At 36.1% G+C, this 17,181-nt stretch overlaps 2 protein-coding genes across 2 annotated transcripts; one reads left to right on the forward strand and one right to left on the reverse strand.

The window, feature by feature from the left end:
* Nucleotides 1-513: 513 nt before the first annotated feature.
* Nucleotides 514-1,660, forward strand: LOC110298915 (olfactory receptor 5P1). Its single transcript, XM_021168455.2, has 2 exons — nucleotides 514-594; nucleotides 710-1,660. The coding sequence occupies exon 2, from the start codon at nucleotides 728-730 to the stop codon at nucleotides 1,658-1,660; it is 933 nt and encodes a 310-aa protein (XP_021024114.1). The 5' UTR covers nucleotides 514-594; nucleotides 710-727.
* Nucleotides 1,661-6,526: 4,866 nt separating this feature from the next.
* Nucleotides 6,527-7,471, reverse strand: LOC110298467 (olfactory receptor 5P67). The gene has a single exon (XM_021167739.1). The coding sequence runs from the start codon at nucleotides 7,469-7,471 to the stop codon at nucleotides 6,527-6,529; it is 945 nt and encodes a 314-aa protein (XP_021023398.1).
* Nucleotides 7,472-17,181: the final 9,710 nt, after the last annotated feature.

The following is a 17,181-nucleotide window of genomic DNA, read 5'->3' on the forward strand; positions in this document are numbered from 1 at the left end:
TGATTATCCAAAAGGAAGTAATTAACATTACTCTAAATAAATGTTCAGTAAGTAAATTATATCATGAGATTACTGCCAATTTAGCGTTCCATCAGACCATTCTCAATACTTGTTTACAATAAATTATGATGTAACACAATTTTTATATGAAAATGTAAAGTTAAAATGCTACTATCAAATTGTTTTCTTAAAAAGTCCTAATACCATTTAAATGTTTCCAAGGAACAGACCTTGGAAAGAAACATATCAAATTTTAAACTTTGATATAAGTCAGGAAGTCTCCAAAAAAGCAGAAAGAGCAGACTGAGTGGATGGGGTGCTATTCTGTAAATATAAATTAAAGGAGGAGTGGTTGAAGAGAAGGATTTATGAGAAGACTGACTGTGAGGTATGTTTTGGATTTCAGTCTATCACCGAGCAAAATGATAATCCCAATAACACAATGACTGGATCTGAACTTTAGGAAACAAATCTGCCTGCAATAGAAGGCTGGAGAAGTACCTTCAACAGAAATTACATCGCATATCAGAGATTGAGGCTAACTTATTCTCATGTTATGCACAGAGTTAAAACCTACAATACTGAAGAACTCTGGTAAGTACATTTTGGTATAAAGAATACTTAATCGAGTTGCTAAATAGCTATATACAGAAAGGATTATATAGAATGCAAATATTAACCTAAATTATTTCATCATTTTCCTCCACAGAGACCAGTCACACAAGAGATGGAACCTGGAAACCACACTGCAGTGACAGAGTTCATCCTTTTGGGGTTAACAGATGATCCTACACTCTGTGTCATCTTCTTCATGTTTTTTCTTGGAATATACATTGTCACCTTAGTAGGAAATATCAGCATAATAAATTTAGTAAGAAGCTGTCCTCAGCTCCAAACCCCCATGTACATGTTTCTTAGCCATCTGGCTTTTGTGGATATTGGCTATTCAACATCAGTTACACCTATAATGTTAATAGGATTCATTGTACATGGAACAGCCCTCCCTGTGCATGCCTGTGAAGCACAACTCTGTTCTGTTGTGACTTTTGGGACAGCTGAATGCTTTCTGCTGGCTGCCATGGCCTATGACAGATATGTTGCTATTTGCTCTCCCTTGCTCTACTCCACACATATGTCTTCCCAAATCTGTCTCCTCTTAGTTGGGGCATCCTACGTGGGTGGCTGTGTGAATGCATGGACATTTACTGGTTGTTTGTTAAGTCTGTCCTTTTGTGGACCAAATAAGATAGATCACTTCTTCTGTGATTTCTCCCCTTTGTTGAAACTTTCATGCTCAGATGTCTCCATTATTGGAATCATCCCCTCTATCTCTGCTGGATCCATTATTGTAGTGACAGTGTTTGTCATATCTGTCTCCTACATCTACATACTTATCACCATCCTGAAGATGCACTCCACTGAGGGTCGCCACAAGGCCTTCTCCACCTGCACCTCCCACCTCACTGCAGTCACTCTCTACTATGGAACTATTACTTTCATTTATGTAATGCCCAAGTCCAGCTACTCAACTAAGCAGAACAGGGTGGTGTCTCTGTTCTACACAGTGGTGATCCCCATGTTGAATCCCCTCATCTATAGTTTGAGGAACAGAGATGTTAAGGAAGCGCTGAGGAAGGCAACTCTCAGAATATATTCGTAGATTGTTCTTTGAAGAAACATGAATATTTTATTTATCTATGTCTCTCTCAGTATCTATTACATGATGCTTAAGATAACATCCTATTTCTCTATTCTAAATCTTACTTTCAATCTTGTGTTTATCTGGATGCTATCTTGAAATCTTTAAATGGATTTTATATTAAATTTGGAAATTCTGCAGGTATCAAGAAATTATTCTCTTTTAAAAAATCATGTACTAAACAATAATGTGCCTTTGCTGTGTGTCAGATTTTTAATAAATTCATTCTATATACAAACACAACAACTTGATAAAATAATATCATTAGTTTTGTTTTACAAATATCTTGTACAATGATGTAGTTACATTATCACACTCATGTCCAAAATTATTTATAAAATAAATAGTTACCACAGAGAAAGTGCTTTAACAAACTCCACTTCTATAATTAATTCCCACAATATGTCTCTTGACCTGTCATTAAAACTTTCCTCCAATTCACAGATGAGAAATATCAGTAAGAGAATGGTCTTACATAGATCCAAGAGTTTCTCCAAATCAGTGTGGATTCAAGACTTTTGATTCCATCATCCATGCACTGTGCTTATACTGTTAAGAACTTGCTCAATATTACACTGTGTCAATATTTTGGATAGACTATGTGCAAAAATCATCTATGTTATACCAACACTCAGAGAAGAATAAATCTTGGAAAACTTGATTTATTACCATTATTATATTTATTTTTATTTTTAGGTAATTGAGTTTTGAAGTTATGATACACCCAAATGGAAATTATTCATAATTTACTATTGAGTGAAATATGCAGTATTTTTTAGAGAAAGATGTTAAGCAAGACTGAAAGAAGCAAGGTATATTAAATTCAGAGAAGTATGAGGTGCTGAATAGGCATGATATGTTTTTAATCTCTCATTTAAAATATATAAGAACTGAAAATAAAATTAGGCCATCAAGATGACTCATTGAGTAAAATGATCACCAAGCTTGATGACTTGAATTCATGCACACACACACACACACACACACACACACACACACACACACACACACTATAAAATTGTAAAACATAAGAAAACAGAAAAATATAGAGAAAGAACTGACACACACTGGGGTGCAAATTCCACATCAGCCTCAAAAGGCAGAGTATAAATGAATCTCTGCTTTGGATAATGGCATAAAATTTCACTTCATGGCCAAGAAGAGGAGAGCAATAGTCAAATAGACGTACATGAGCTGGGAAAGATAGGCTCGCTCTCTGCAGGCAAGCATCTTGCACATCACGGAGCAACAAGGTTCTTACAGTGATGTTTGAGATGTTCAATTCAGCTTGGCTGAGCATTTATTAAGCAACAGGTTTTATGTGAATAAAAAAATGCCCAAGTTTTCATTTGACTCCAAAGTATTTCACTACAGTATAAACCCATGTGTTTCCTTTTCTTGAGGTATTTTGGAACTTAAATGTAGCATGTATTTAAATGAAAGTAGTAAACCTAAGGGGGTACATTTTTCTCCACCAGATTTATAAATGAACACTTTTCAGAAAATAGTGCACACAAACCAAATATTAAAATAGGACTAGATAAACACAAGATTAGAAAAGTAGAGGTATGAGCAACAACATTAAAAATAACAGATTAGAAAAAGAAAGATATGTAGAGAAAAACATTTATGAAGCATTAACTATGGGGAGATAGTGGGTAAAAAGGGTGGCTATTTTATCAAGGTATTACAATCATTCCTGTGATTGTAAAAGCTGGAGCCATTCTGTGAATATCTACTCACTAGTGAAAAGGACATAATGTGAGAATTGGTTTGAAGATGGGAAGTAGTGACAGATGCTGTCCACTGATTATAGGCTTTCAGAAGCTATAAATTCCAGGTGAAGACATATCCTTATGAAAGTACTGAAAGGATTCATGCAAGGTTACAAAATGATTAGTTGTATATAGAAAATGTTAACACGTATAATTCCAGGAGATTGACTAGGAAGCAAACTCTGACCAGAAGTCAGAGATTATGTAACTCTGACCATGAAAATAATGTAGAGAAGTTATAACATGAGGAAATTACAGATAAAAAATATTAGGTGATACAAAATTTTGACTGTTAGATGAGATCAAAGAGAAGGGGCATCAAACTTTCAAGGTCCAGATGTGGTGAATGGGTGCTATAATACATAATATTCTACTGTTGAGATTCCCATATAAAGTAAAAAATCAGAGGCTAATTATATGTCAGTAAAATTTGTTACTAATAACGTGGCCATTATTTTCATAGGAACAGACACTGTGAGATTCAAGACCAGGGTAAAAAGAAGAATGATTCCTTAAATTCCCATAGACCAGTTCTCATCAATGCCTGATCCTTTCATTTTTAAAAATTATTTTTACTTTTTATTTGACTGCCTGTTACATGAAGAAGGCAGAAGAGTATGCTGAATCCCCATGACTTGGAATTATAGATGGTTGTGAGCCACAATGTAGGTTCTGGGAACTAAACCCAGGTCTTCCACAAGAGTAGAATATGCTCTTATTCACTGAGCTGTATTTCCAGTCCACCCAATCTCTCAGTCTACTCTTAATTCTATCCCCTTGTGTATTATGGTCTGTTTAGTCACTTCACTATTTACTTTTCTTTTTCAGTGTGTGTTTGTGTGTGTGTGTGTGTGTGTGTGTGTGTGTGTGTGTGTGTGTGTGAGAGAGAGAGAGAGAGAGAGAGAGAGAGAGAGAGAGAGAGAGAGAGAGAGAGAGCACTTGTGTGACTTGGGCTTTTTCTTTGATCATATAAGTAATAGGGTCAAAGTCAGACCATCAGGCAAGGTGGCATTAACTTTTCCCACTGAGACTTCTCCATCTTAACAACACTTGTGTTGGGAGATGTATACTTATCTATTCTGAAAGCTTGTTCTTAGTCTTTATCTCTTGATAAACACTTCAAAATATTTGATACATTTTTAAGATGCTTTTGACTACATGAGACTTTAGAACTTTAATAATGTGAACTCCAAATTCTGGAACATAAAGATTAGCTTCTCAATTAACATTGAATCTGTATGTCTGAGATTCAATGGAATGTTCGTTTTCTGCATTTTACATTAAGATTATCTAAACAGACAATTGAGAAATAAGTTAATGATTAATATGAAAACAAAATTTATATATCCGAAAAATTCTTGTTCCCTCTTGACATGTTCGAGGATAGTTTAGGAAGAAGAAAGGAAAAAGATATCAAAACCCAGTATTGTCTGACTTCATTAATTCAAATTCTTTTGGAAATATTGTGGCAGAGTTTGGAATTGATTTATTGGTAGATACAGGATAAGCATTGAAGCATTTTTCTAGATGTTGAGTATTTATTGTATTGCAGGACCAAGTAGCTACTAAAGATGTTACTACATAAAATAATTCTGATAAAGTTGATACTGCAATAGATAGTAGACTAGAAAAGAATCAAACTTTTAAAACTAAGAAATATGGCGGAGAAGACAAAATAGAACTGATGTGAGGTGGTAAAGGTAGTTATGGCAATGTGGTGGAAGTTCATGATATTAGCTTGAGTAGAATATCAAAGGAAGCACCATGGGGCAAGTGATATTTGGGCAGAAAACTAAGAAAGTCTTGTATATATACAGAATGGTAAAACACCACCAGATGGATAATAGCAAGAACACTGATCCTGATAATCTCAAAAAAAAAAAAAAAAAAAAAAAGCAAGTAAGGGTCATTCAAGGAGAAACTGGGAAGATAGAATACCTGGATTCTATTTTGAAGTGGATGGAATGAATTAAAATGTTAAAGTAGGAGAAGCCTATTATGACCATGATTTTAAATATCATACGTGTAGTCTAGGAAATTTGTCATATTACTTCTACAAGCTAACCAATTTGACAAGATATCTGTGCTGCTGTTATAGTGGCACAAATGTCATAGGAGTAATCAACTAGTTTCAGACTGGAATTAAGGCTAGCTCAGTAAGATGAAACCCACATCTAACACTATATTAGGGGCCAAACCTGTTCTGGAGAAGCCATATGTCCTAGGGAAGAATTACAGCCATTATCCTGCTAACTGGACATATTATTATGCTACTTATAATGGCTTATCATTATAGTTTTAGATTACTACATTTCCCAACCATCATTAGCACAGCTTCTTTTTGTAGTAGATGGTGATTAATATACAACTTGTCAATGCTTAGAGAGTTGGAAACCGGAATGCTCATCTCTAAATGGAACATCTAATTTGTATTCTTTTCTTTCCAAACTCAAGAATCATTGTGAAAGAGTGTGTGGAAAGATTGCAAGGACCAGAGGTGGTAGTTGACTGCAAAATACATAGTTTGAGGAGACAACTGAATGTTGTAGATATGATGCATGGTAGCTTTGTTAGCATCTATAAATACAAACCAGATAAAATATAAGAAAGGGTAGGAGAAATGTATTCAAATTCCATCCCAAGTTGAAGAGTTATTGAAAAGTGATTATCTGTCAGATGAAGAAAAAATATCCCCTGGAAGGCTAGTCATGGTTCAGGTGATTCCTATACAACTAAGTGTATGCAGGCAACACAAATATTATTTGACAACATAAAAGAACATGGAATTGGGAGTGGGGGAGAGGAAGCTATACGACTGAAAGGAGCTGGAGAGAAGGTGGACCATTATCAAAACACAATGTATAAAATTCACAGACATATGTAAAATACAAAAAAAAAAAAAGAAATAACATAAAATATCTATATATAGGAAGAGAAAAACAAAATGAGGGGTGTAAATATTAATAAAAAGGATAAATAACTAAAAAAATGAAAAGAGGGTCACATCATTTTGGGTGATGGCCATTGAGGTATATATATATATATATATATTCTAAGAAAAGGTTTTATTACCAAGCTGTCTCTTGAGAGCACCCTTAATATCATTATTTCTGAGGCTGTAGATGAGGGGGTTCAACATCGGGATCACGACTATGTAAAACACAGATGCCACCTTGTTCTGGTCAGTGGAATAGTTGGATTTGGGGACCACATAAATGAATGTGACAGTTCCATAGAACAGAGTGACTGCAGTGAGGTGGGAGGTGCAGGTGGAGAAGGCCTTGTGTCGACTCTCAGTGGAGCGCATCTTCAGGATGGTGATGAGGATGTAGGTATAGGAGATGGCTATGACAAACATTGTAATAATAGTAACTGAGGCAGAAAAAATTGAGGTAACAACTACAGAAACATTGATATCAGAACAAGAGAGTTCCACTAAAGGAGCAAAATCACAGTAAAAGTGATTGATTCTATTTGGTCCACAGAAGAGAAAAGAAAAAAAGGAAATTATGGCAAAGGAAGCATTAAGAATCCCCCCTGTATAAGATCCTACAACCAACTGGATACAGGTTTGTGTGGACATTTTTGTGGAATAAAGCAGTGGGTTACAGATTGCTACAAAGCGATCATAAGCCATGGTGGCCAGAAGGAAGCACTCAGCTGTCCCAAAGAAAGCAGCTGAGCTGAGCTGGATGCCACATCCAAGGTAGGCAATGGTGTGTTTCTCCACCAGAAAGTTGACAAGCATATTGGGTGTGACAGAAGATGAGTAGCCAATGTCAACAGAGCCCAAGTGGCTGAGAAAAAAGTACATGGGGTGATGGAGCTGGGAAGAGACTCTGATGAGAAGGATGGTGCTGAGATTCCCAGACACAGTCACCAGGTAGATGCACAGGATGATGCTGAAGAGGATGACTCTAAGGACTGGGTCATCTGTTAGTCCCAATAAAATGAACTCTGTCACTGCAGTGTGGTTCCCATCCTCCAGGAAATCCATGGGGCAGTGTAACTGCTGCCAGATCAAGGCTGTGATGGAGACAGAACAGGAAGGTATTTACAAATAGTTCAATTGATTTCATTTAGTACGTTCATAAAGAACATCAGAAGCTAATATATATTATTCAAAAATTGTACCAAAAATGATTATTTCATTCAGTGTTTCCATTGTTTATATATTTGTGTGAAGTAAGACTTTCAAAATTGTTTAAGCAGAAATCCTAGGAATATGAGATATATAACATTTACCTATTATTTACATTTATTTATAAAAACATACATAATTGTCATTAAAGCTGTAGATTTAAAATTATGAGACTTAGTCTTGTGATGTGGCTATTCACATAAAGGTTCTCTCTATCAGTCCTGACTCCTGACAGCCAGAGTTCGAGGTGGTAGGTGAGAAATAACTGCTGAGTATTGTTCTTTGGCATGCACACATATGGTATGTTTCCTGCACCATTCTCTTCACACAAATGAATAGATAAATATAAAGTAATATGAGTCTTAATAACATGTATTTACTATAAGTGTAACAAAGAATTAAAATACAAACGCATAGAATATTCAAGGAAGACATGTCTTTGATAAGTTTTATTGGAGGCATTGTATATTACCAGTACAGGATTTAACATTTTGTACATGTCTTTATTCTTTTTAATTTCTATGATCCATTAATATGTTACTGTTTTTGTTGTGAAGTAGAAATCAGTTTTATGTTAAAGAACATACATAAGAAGTAAAGTAACATAATTATGAGGATCAAGAAATGTTTCAGTGATGCTCCATCATAGGGAAATGCTAGAGCAATGAGGTGGGAATGGGTGGGTTTATGGGGGAGTACCCTTATAGAAGCAGGAGGAGGGGATGGGATGGGTGTTTGAGGAGAGAAAATCTGGTAGGGGGATAGCATTTCAGATGTAAATAAATAAAATAACAAAAACTTTAAAAACAAAACAAAAAGAGTCCATTTTGACTTTAGGGCACTCAGCTTTATTTTCAGCACTCATACAGTTTCTCATAGGAGTTCGTAGTTCCAGTTCTGGGGAGCCAATGCCCTATTCTGATCTTCAAAAGCACTACTCATGCATATGTTTTCATATATATGTACATGTAGAACATACTCATACACACAAATTAAAATACCAAGTCTTTAAAAAGAGAATTTTATATAAACAAAAGGGAGATTCAGTCTATTACTTATAGTTACCACACTATAAGTGAAGGGTGATAATGGAATGAGAATACATACAAATTATGGACATATAACACGGTAGCAGTTCAGCTTTCCAACAATTAATACATAGAGAGGCTATATTTTGATGACATTGATCACAAGTCTATCATTTCTGCAAGTAAGGTCATGTCTTGATGAATTTTTAAAAAAAATGATTAAATTTTCTTGTTAGAACTGAGAAGATGAAAAGCAATCACACTAAATACCAAAAGAAACTTCCTATTGTAAGCTCATTAAATGTTTTAAATGATTCTAGGTAGATCATCACTTTTTAAAGTAACAAAATAATAAATGTATTTATAAAATATGAATAATATTTAGCACATTATGATACACTATCATCAAGAAACATTTCCTTTCTCAACATCACAGTGTTTTCTAAATGTATTATGATAGAATACATTCACATAATTTTCAACAGAACACACTACTCAATAAATACCCAAACTAAGACATTAATAGGTTTAGAAGGTTCACCTAACAAGGGGCAGATCTCTCATCCCCAAATCTCTATATTTCCATCTACATTTGTCCACAGTGATGCTTGTTATGCTAGATTATTCTGTCTATAAACAAAGTATGACCTTGTGCATGATATCCCCTAAACATAAGCCACCAAAGTATTTCGAAGCTAGTGCACTTTTTAGCCTTTTGGATGAATGCTACATGTGTGCACATTTGAAGATTATGTTGGCTTTTGATCCTATCAATGGATGAATAAACAAAAAGTCTTTGAAAACTTACTTTTATGCCTGATCATTTTGGATAATTTGCTTATAGAATACATGGAGATTCTATAAGACTGATTGTTTTGTTCTTTTACAGAATTGCTTGACTCTGTGTGACTTGTTTCTCTATAATTCATAAATACCAAAACTTAATTTCAAAACTCACAAATCTCAAAACTTACCTTTTCAATCAAGACTTCATTGTAAAGTAATAAGCTTAAAGCTATTATACTTTTATAGCTGAAAACCTGTCTCCATTGTCATTGTTTGTCTCTGAAAATAAGTCCCTGCACAGGCACTGGATTCCAGTGTGAATTTAAAGCACCTGGGATCATTATCTCATTCCCAGTGAGTAGTAAACAACTCATTTTACACAACCACAACTAATTTTCAGTGAGTCTGTCAATCTCAAGTAATCTCTTGTTTTCCTCTTTAGGTAAGTACTTTTACTTGCTAATTATTGGATGTACTTTATAACAAATAGTCTTAGGTAAAATGACCTTGTCTCCGTAGTTCATGTTTACCAATTTTTCTTTTATTATATTAGTTGTTGATGTAACATACATCTATTAACAACTATTAGGTACTTTGGTGAATATAGGGAATGATGAGATACAAAGTTGAATAATTATTTGAGGTATGCACAATTTTTATAGGCAAGTGTATAAAAATAATTGCTACCTAGGATATAGTGTGTAGAAAGAGGCATGGATGTTTTCAGTAAGAATTAATAATTCATAATTCATACCTGAAATCTGGGACAGCTGGTCTCAGCTTACACACTATAAATGTGGATGGAAGGCACAGTGATCCTCCAGAGTCAGATTACCTCTCCTGAACCTTACTTTCATTAATTTCTACACTGTACTTTGATATTCTCTGATAAAAGTGTTTGAACACAGAACATCTGCCAAATTTCACCAAAGTTTCTCCTTTCACTCCTGTCAGAGAAAAGACAAAGACATAATCCTCACTGAAAGCTTCCTGGTCCACTAACCTGGAGTTTGGACTGGTGAAAGACAAAAAAGTTATTGTTTCAAAAATGGTAGGAAAAAAGGAAGTTAGGACTTACAGTGACATTGTCTTCTGATTTTCATATGCATTCTATGACATGCAACCTCCTGAACTCACATGAACTCAGACATAAATCATAAATTTACACATCACACACACACACACACACATGATCACTTTTGCAAATGAGAGTTAGAAGAGGTTGAATTTACACTACTTTCTAAATGTATTCTTGGATCATGTTAAAATCAATATAAATTTATGATTCAGGTCAGGTTGGATAATAGGATGTATATGGGGGAACTGTTCATTCATTCTTTTCTCTCAACAATAAGTGTTGAATATTTGTTATAGTTATAAGGACTGCATAAACACTAAAGATAGTTTAATGAAATTAAAACTTTTAGGAAATTTAGACATCAGTGAAATCACTAGACCATAAATGTACATATTAAATACAGACTGTAGCAAATAGTATAGAAGATACATTCCTGAGATTGAATTGACTCTTTACTCAGGATCCTCAGATACCATGCCATCCCAGCACCATGACTGACTTCATTATCATGCTAATTAAAATCAAGATCAGAAATGTTGATTCTTATTAAGCACAGTCCCTTTTATTTGATGTCATGTGAAGTGTGGAAGCAAGTCTTCTGCTCCACATTCTTTTAACAGTTGCCTTTGAGATTGATATGGGAGCTGCACCTACTGCCTTATTTATCATTAATTTCATATTTTATATCACATCTCCCAGTATATTTTATTTTGATTAAAATATAATTATATCACTTCCCTCCCTTCATTTCCTTCCTCCTCTCTCCATGTCCTTCTACTTCTTCTCAAGATGATGACTTTTTCTCTTTGACTTTTCTTATTAGATATATTTTAGTTCATAAATGTGTAAACACAACCTCTGCAGTTTGCTTAGTTTCTTCTCTGTATATTATTTTAATGTTGACCATTTTGAATTTGATAATAAATTAGATAGTTCATTTTTGGAAGTGATTTATTCTGCCTCTAGCATTAGACTGTTCAATATGTTGGAAGTCATGCCTGATATTACCAATCTGTCCAGGTACCCTGGGTGAATGAAGATCATCATTTCCTACTATATGAGGTTATGAATCTCCTACTGCCACTTTACTAGATCAACGTAATTCCTAACAGCATTTTAAAGCATATCGCTGTGCCATCAAATAGGTGAAGCTGTCATTCCATATCAACGAACATTCTCTTTGTAACGTGAGACTATCACAGAAAACCACAACTAATTAAAATACAGAGATCAAATTATTGTAGAGTGTAGCTGCCCACAGCCACATGAACTGGGTTCCTGAATGTGAGGCTGGAACTGTAAGGGAGGTAAGGGTGAGAGAAGAAATGAGGCCAAGACAAATTCTGATCAAAGCCCAATGTTTACTAAAAGTCTGTGCTTATAAAGGGGGAAAGCCCATCCCCAGCTGACCCACTCTTGATGCCTGTCTAATTGCTGGTAAGCAATTAGTCTGACAGCAGTAAGCTGGCAGTAACATGTCAATCATCAGGTTGCCAGCTGTCTCAGGAAATTCTCAGGAAGGCAGGTTCAGCCTCTCAGCAGGTAGCAGAATCTTGGAGAAGAGTAGCAGCAGGTGACAGAACAATAGAATCTTCTAGGCTCAGAAGGCTCCACCCCAGGTGGTCTCATTCACAGTGGCAACACAGGTCTGAATCAGCCTGCTCAAGGCTGGGGGAGGCTAAAGTAGAGCATCTAGCTCAATGGATATGTCTATAACACAAGTCATGTACTGAAGGTTAGGTTAACATCTTGAAAGAGGGAATAGAAATATAAGAATCAAAGAACTAAGAAGTCATCTGTATCTGGGTCTTTTCAGCAAAATCTTGCTAGTGTATGCAATAGTGTCAGCGTTTGGGAGCTGATTATGGGATGGATCCCTGGATATGGCAATCTCTAGATGGACCCAGATATAGCTGTCTCTTGTGAGACTATGCCGGGGTCTAGCAAACACAGAAGTGGATGCTCACAGTCAGCTATTGGATGGATCACAGGGCTCTCAATGGAGGAGCTAGAGAAAGTACCCAAGGAGCTAAAAGGATCTGCAACCCTATAGGTGGAACAACATTATGAACTAACCAGTACCCCTGAGCTCTTGACTCTAGCTGCATATGTATCAAAAGATGGCCTAGTCAGCCATCACTGGAAAGAGAGGCCCATTGGACAGGCAAACTTTATATGCCCCAGTACAGGGGAACGCCAGGGCCCAAAAAATGGGAATGGGTGGGTAGGGAAGTGGGGGGGGGAGGGTATGGGGGACTTTTGGGATAGCATTGGAAATGTAATTGAGGAAAATACATAATAAAAAATATTAAAAATTAAAAGAAAAAAGAAGTCATCTGTATATATGTGTCTCCTAGAAATGCTGGATAATCTGTACCCATAATACCAACTCAAAAATATTAGTTTAAATAAGACCTGAACAGTGATAATACCAATAGTCATGCAAATGTAGAAAAGATAAATCTCGCAGAGTCCCATTTATAGCCATTATTTTAAATTAAATGTTGATGGTTTCATATATGGACAAACTATTCATATTATTTCTACCTCCATTCTTCCACCACCTCTTCATTTTACCTCCTAATTCCCTCTCAAATTTATAACTTTTTAAATTATTGTTTTACACACACACACACACACACACACACACACACACACACACCACTGAGTTCATTTAGTGCTGCTGATATTTATATGTAGTTAAGGAAGGTCACTTGAGACTAGATAACCTATTATGAGTTTGTCCCTGGAGAAGACTGATTCTCCCCCTTTAGTATTCCATTAACTGCCTATAGTTTTTCAGCTAGGACTAAGACTTTATTATATTTCTTGCTCCCATGCTGTCATGTCAACTGTAATTGACATTGTTAAACTGTTGAGATTTCATGAGTGTCATTTTCTTGTTATGTCTAGAAGACACAATCTAGTACCAAGCATCCTGGTCTTCTGGCTCTAGTAATCTACTGTCCCCTCTTCTATGATGTTCATTGAGTGTTAGGTGTAGCAGTTAAATTAAAGGTATATTAATTAAGAATTCACACCCCATGACCAGATACTCTCCGAATTTTAACCAGTTGTGGATTTTTGTCCAAAAGAAGCTTCATTAATGTGCAGTGGGGAGGCTCTTATTAATTATTGGCGAATATAACAATATCATATCAGTCACAGATACATTGTTGTATGACTTCTGGATTATAACAACAATGTTTAGATGAATATCTATTCATCCAAAATAAGACATGGCCCTGACAAGTGACCAAAGAAATTATTCCATCCCTATATTACTCAATGAGTTTATGGGTTTACTGATGTGAGTTTTGGTGAGAAGTTGATTGTAGGAGCTTGGCCAAATCAAAGATGCATTCCTGAAAGCCCACCCCAGCTCAACTCCTGTTATTTCTTATATAGCTTGCACATAGTTTGCCAAGCCAGTATTCTCTCCCATGTAAATAATAATGGCTGTACAACTTTGGGAAATGCTCTTATGGTTCTTGGTTTTTGAGCTTCCTGAGCCATATAGTTTTGTATACTCCCCAAGCTTTGAAGCATTGTATTATTTCCCAGGTCTTCTGAATCTTTGTTCCAGACTACTTTTAGATATGTTAGTGCATGGTGGTTTAAATCCTCTTCCCAGCTCATTTTTATCTTCTTAAAATTTGAGTTCTTGGTGCAGACCCAGGGTTCTCTTATTTATCCCCTCACCACCCTTTTCAACCATTCCTTCTAGTCCACTTCCATTCCTTTGTAAATGCACTCTGACCCACAGAAAACTCTGTACTAAAAAGCACATGGCCACAAGATATGTTTAGGTCCCAACCATTTCTTCTAGCTTAGTTCTACTTCTTTGTGAATTATCATTAACCAGTAGAGTGTCTATCAGGAAACACATAGATTGCTACATTTGGCTAGGACCCAGATTGGGGCAACAGCATCTAAAGAAGGAAACATTCACTGAACAAAAGTGAGACTGGATAGCTATACTAATAAACACAATTTTCCTAGCTATAGATGCATAGACCCCAGCATAAACATAAGCAACTAAGACAAAATGTCTCCTCCAGGAAGCAGCAAACTTGTTTGTATAGGTGCTGAGAGGAGTACTTTAGATTAAGTACAAGATAAGCATCTAAAAACAACAATTGTCAGTAGATACACTTAAAAGCTTTAAATATATGAATAAATGCCCTAATGACTGAGGAAACACAAGGAGTTAAATGAAACTTTAAAAAACACAATGCAAGATATGAACATAGATTGAAGCAAAGAAATAGAATCACTAAAGAAGAGTCAAACTATAAAAATCTAGACGAAGTAAACTGCAAGAAGATGTAATGAAGAAGGATCAAAGTATCAAAACAAAGGAGGAAAAGAAAATATTACTAAATATTTTTCAATCAATCTATAAACAGTTTTCCTGAAAATATGAAGCAAATAGGTAGGATGGAAGAAGAAAAGCAGAAATGAGCAAACATTTGATATGCTACTGCTTTTTTCCCATTTGGTGACTATGGAAGTTGTAAATTCTTTCCCATGGAACATATAGGTGTTGAGTTTATTTTTTATTATTTGGTTTTACCACTGCTATCTTCTGTTCAGTAACTTCTTGTACTAGAAGCCACTAATAAGCATTTTAACTTTGTAACTTGCTATCTGGACAGGCACTTTCCCCCTCTGGAGAGTTTCAGATTTACCATCTAGGCTGCATCATAGCATACTTGCTTGAAGATGCGTCTTCAGTGTGAGTAACAAATAAAGCACTGAGATCTGTATAAGTGGAAGACCTATTGTCATACTTTCAAAATCAACCTCTTAGTACTAACCTCATAGAACACTTCAGTGATTTAGAGCAGCAAGTGGCAGACAGATAGCACCAGAGGTTGATTTACCTGCTGACTTCTGACTTAATATAGATTTGATTCAGACCATCAAGGGTAGTTCTGCACTTTTCTGTCAGAGGTGAGACTTTTGCAACCCTTCCTTTCAGTTTTTCAGAGTTTAGTCCTACATCTTTGCATAACTACCTTCCAGAGCTGTCTCCCACTGTAGAGATGCTGAAGGTTAAACTTTACCATCACTGATTTGTGATTGTACCATGTTCTCAGGGTCCCAGAGAAGCTCAGTTTTAAACAATTGGTTTTCCTTTTGGCCAGTGCCTTCTGCAATGGCAGAACACCACACTCTGAAGGCCTCTAGAAAGTCCACTGTACCAAGGTTAACTGGTAAGGGAACTTCCCTAACAGCCACAGCTTCTGGGAATTCCGAGCAGCCCAGTGGACTCTGCTCCCATTATCCCCCAACTTCTGACTCCTACTTCCACTCTCCATCCAGCTGGTGCCTTCTGCTAGGGCAAATCACCAGCCTGTCTGCTCCTCTAAAGAAACCACAGTCTGAAGGCCTCCCAGGAGTTCTCATGCATGCACAGCAATAGACCCTGCAGTCTGAAGGCCTCCTAGGATATCTGCTGCAGCCAGGGCAACAGGTCACAGGCATGCATGCCCCTCTGAAGACCCCATAGTCTGAAGGTCCCACAGAAGGTCTGCTACCCTCAGGGTCACAGGCCTACCAGGAGACCTGAAGCAATCCAGGGACAAAAGAGGCTGGCTCCAGACAAAGTCACCCAGACTATCAAACAATAGGGATAACCAGATGGCAAGAGACAAGTGCAAGACAGTAAGTAACAGAAACCAGTATATTTGGTATTATCAGAACCTACTTCTCATACCAGAGCAAGCCCTGAATATACCAATATACACCTGAAAACCAGGAAGCTGTCATAAAATCCTATCTCATGAAGATAATAGAGTACTTTAAGGACAATATAAATAACTCACTCAAAGAAATACAGGAAAACACATGTAAACAGGTAGAAGCCCTTAAAGAGGAAAGAAATCCATTAAAGAAATACAGGAAAACACAATCAAACAGATAGAGGAATTGAACAAAGTGATCCAGGACCTAAATGTGGAAGTAGAAACAATAAAGAATACATAAATGGAGGCAACTCTTGAAATGGAAAACTTAGGAAATAGGTCAGGAATTACAGATGTAAGCATTGTCAACTGAATACAAGAGATAGAAGAGAAAATTTTAGGTGTAGAAGATATTGACATACATGTCAAAGAAAACTCAAAGCATAAAAATTTCCTAACTAAAACATCCAGAAAATCTGGGACACAATGAACGGAATAACAGGTATAGAGGAGAACAAAGATTCTCAGCTCAAAGGATCAGAAAATGTCTTCCACAAAATCATAGAGGAAAATGTCCCCAACCTAAAGAAAGAGATGGCCATAAAAGTACAACAAGCCTATAGAATAGAACACCAAATAAATTGAACCAGAAAAGAAAATCCTCTCAACACATAATAATCAAAACACGAAATGCAGAGAACAAAGAAATAATATTAAAATCAGTACAGGAAAAAGGCCAAGTAACATATAAATTCAGAACTACCAGAATTACAGCATACTTCTCCACAGAGACATTAAAAGCCATAAGAGCCTGGAAAGATGTTATACAGATCCTAAGAGAACACAGATGCCAACCCAGGCTACTATATTCAGCAAAACTATCAATCAACATCGATGGAGAAACCAAAATATTCCAGGACAAAACCAAATTCAATCAATATCTAACTACCAATCTAGATCTACAGAGGATTCTAGAAAGAAAAC

The sequence above is a fragment of the Mus caroli genome, unplaced genomic scaffold, assembly GCF_978045245.1.
Source record: "Mus caroli unplaced genomic scaffold, Mus_caroli_1 scaffold_8, whole genome shotgun sequence".
Classification (NCBI taxonomy): Eukaryota; Metazoa; Chordata; class Mammalia; order Rodentia; family Muridae; genus Mus; species Mus caroli.

Coding starts and splice junctions, on each gene's coding strand:
- LOC110298915 (XM_021168455.2), top strand. CDS start 728: ATGGAACCTGGAAACCACACTGCAGTGACAGAGTTCATCCTTTTGGGG.
- LOC110298467 (XM_021167739.1), bottom strand. CDS start 7,471: ATGGATTTCCTGGAGGATGGGAACCACACTGCAGTGACAGAGTTCATT.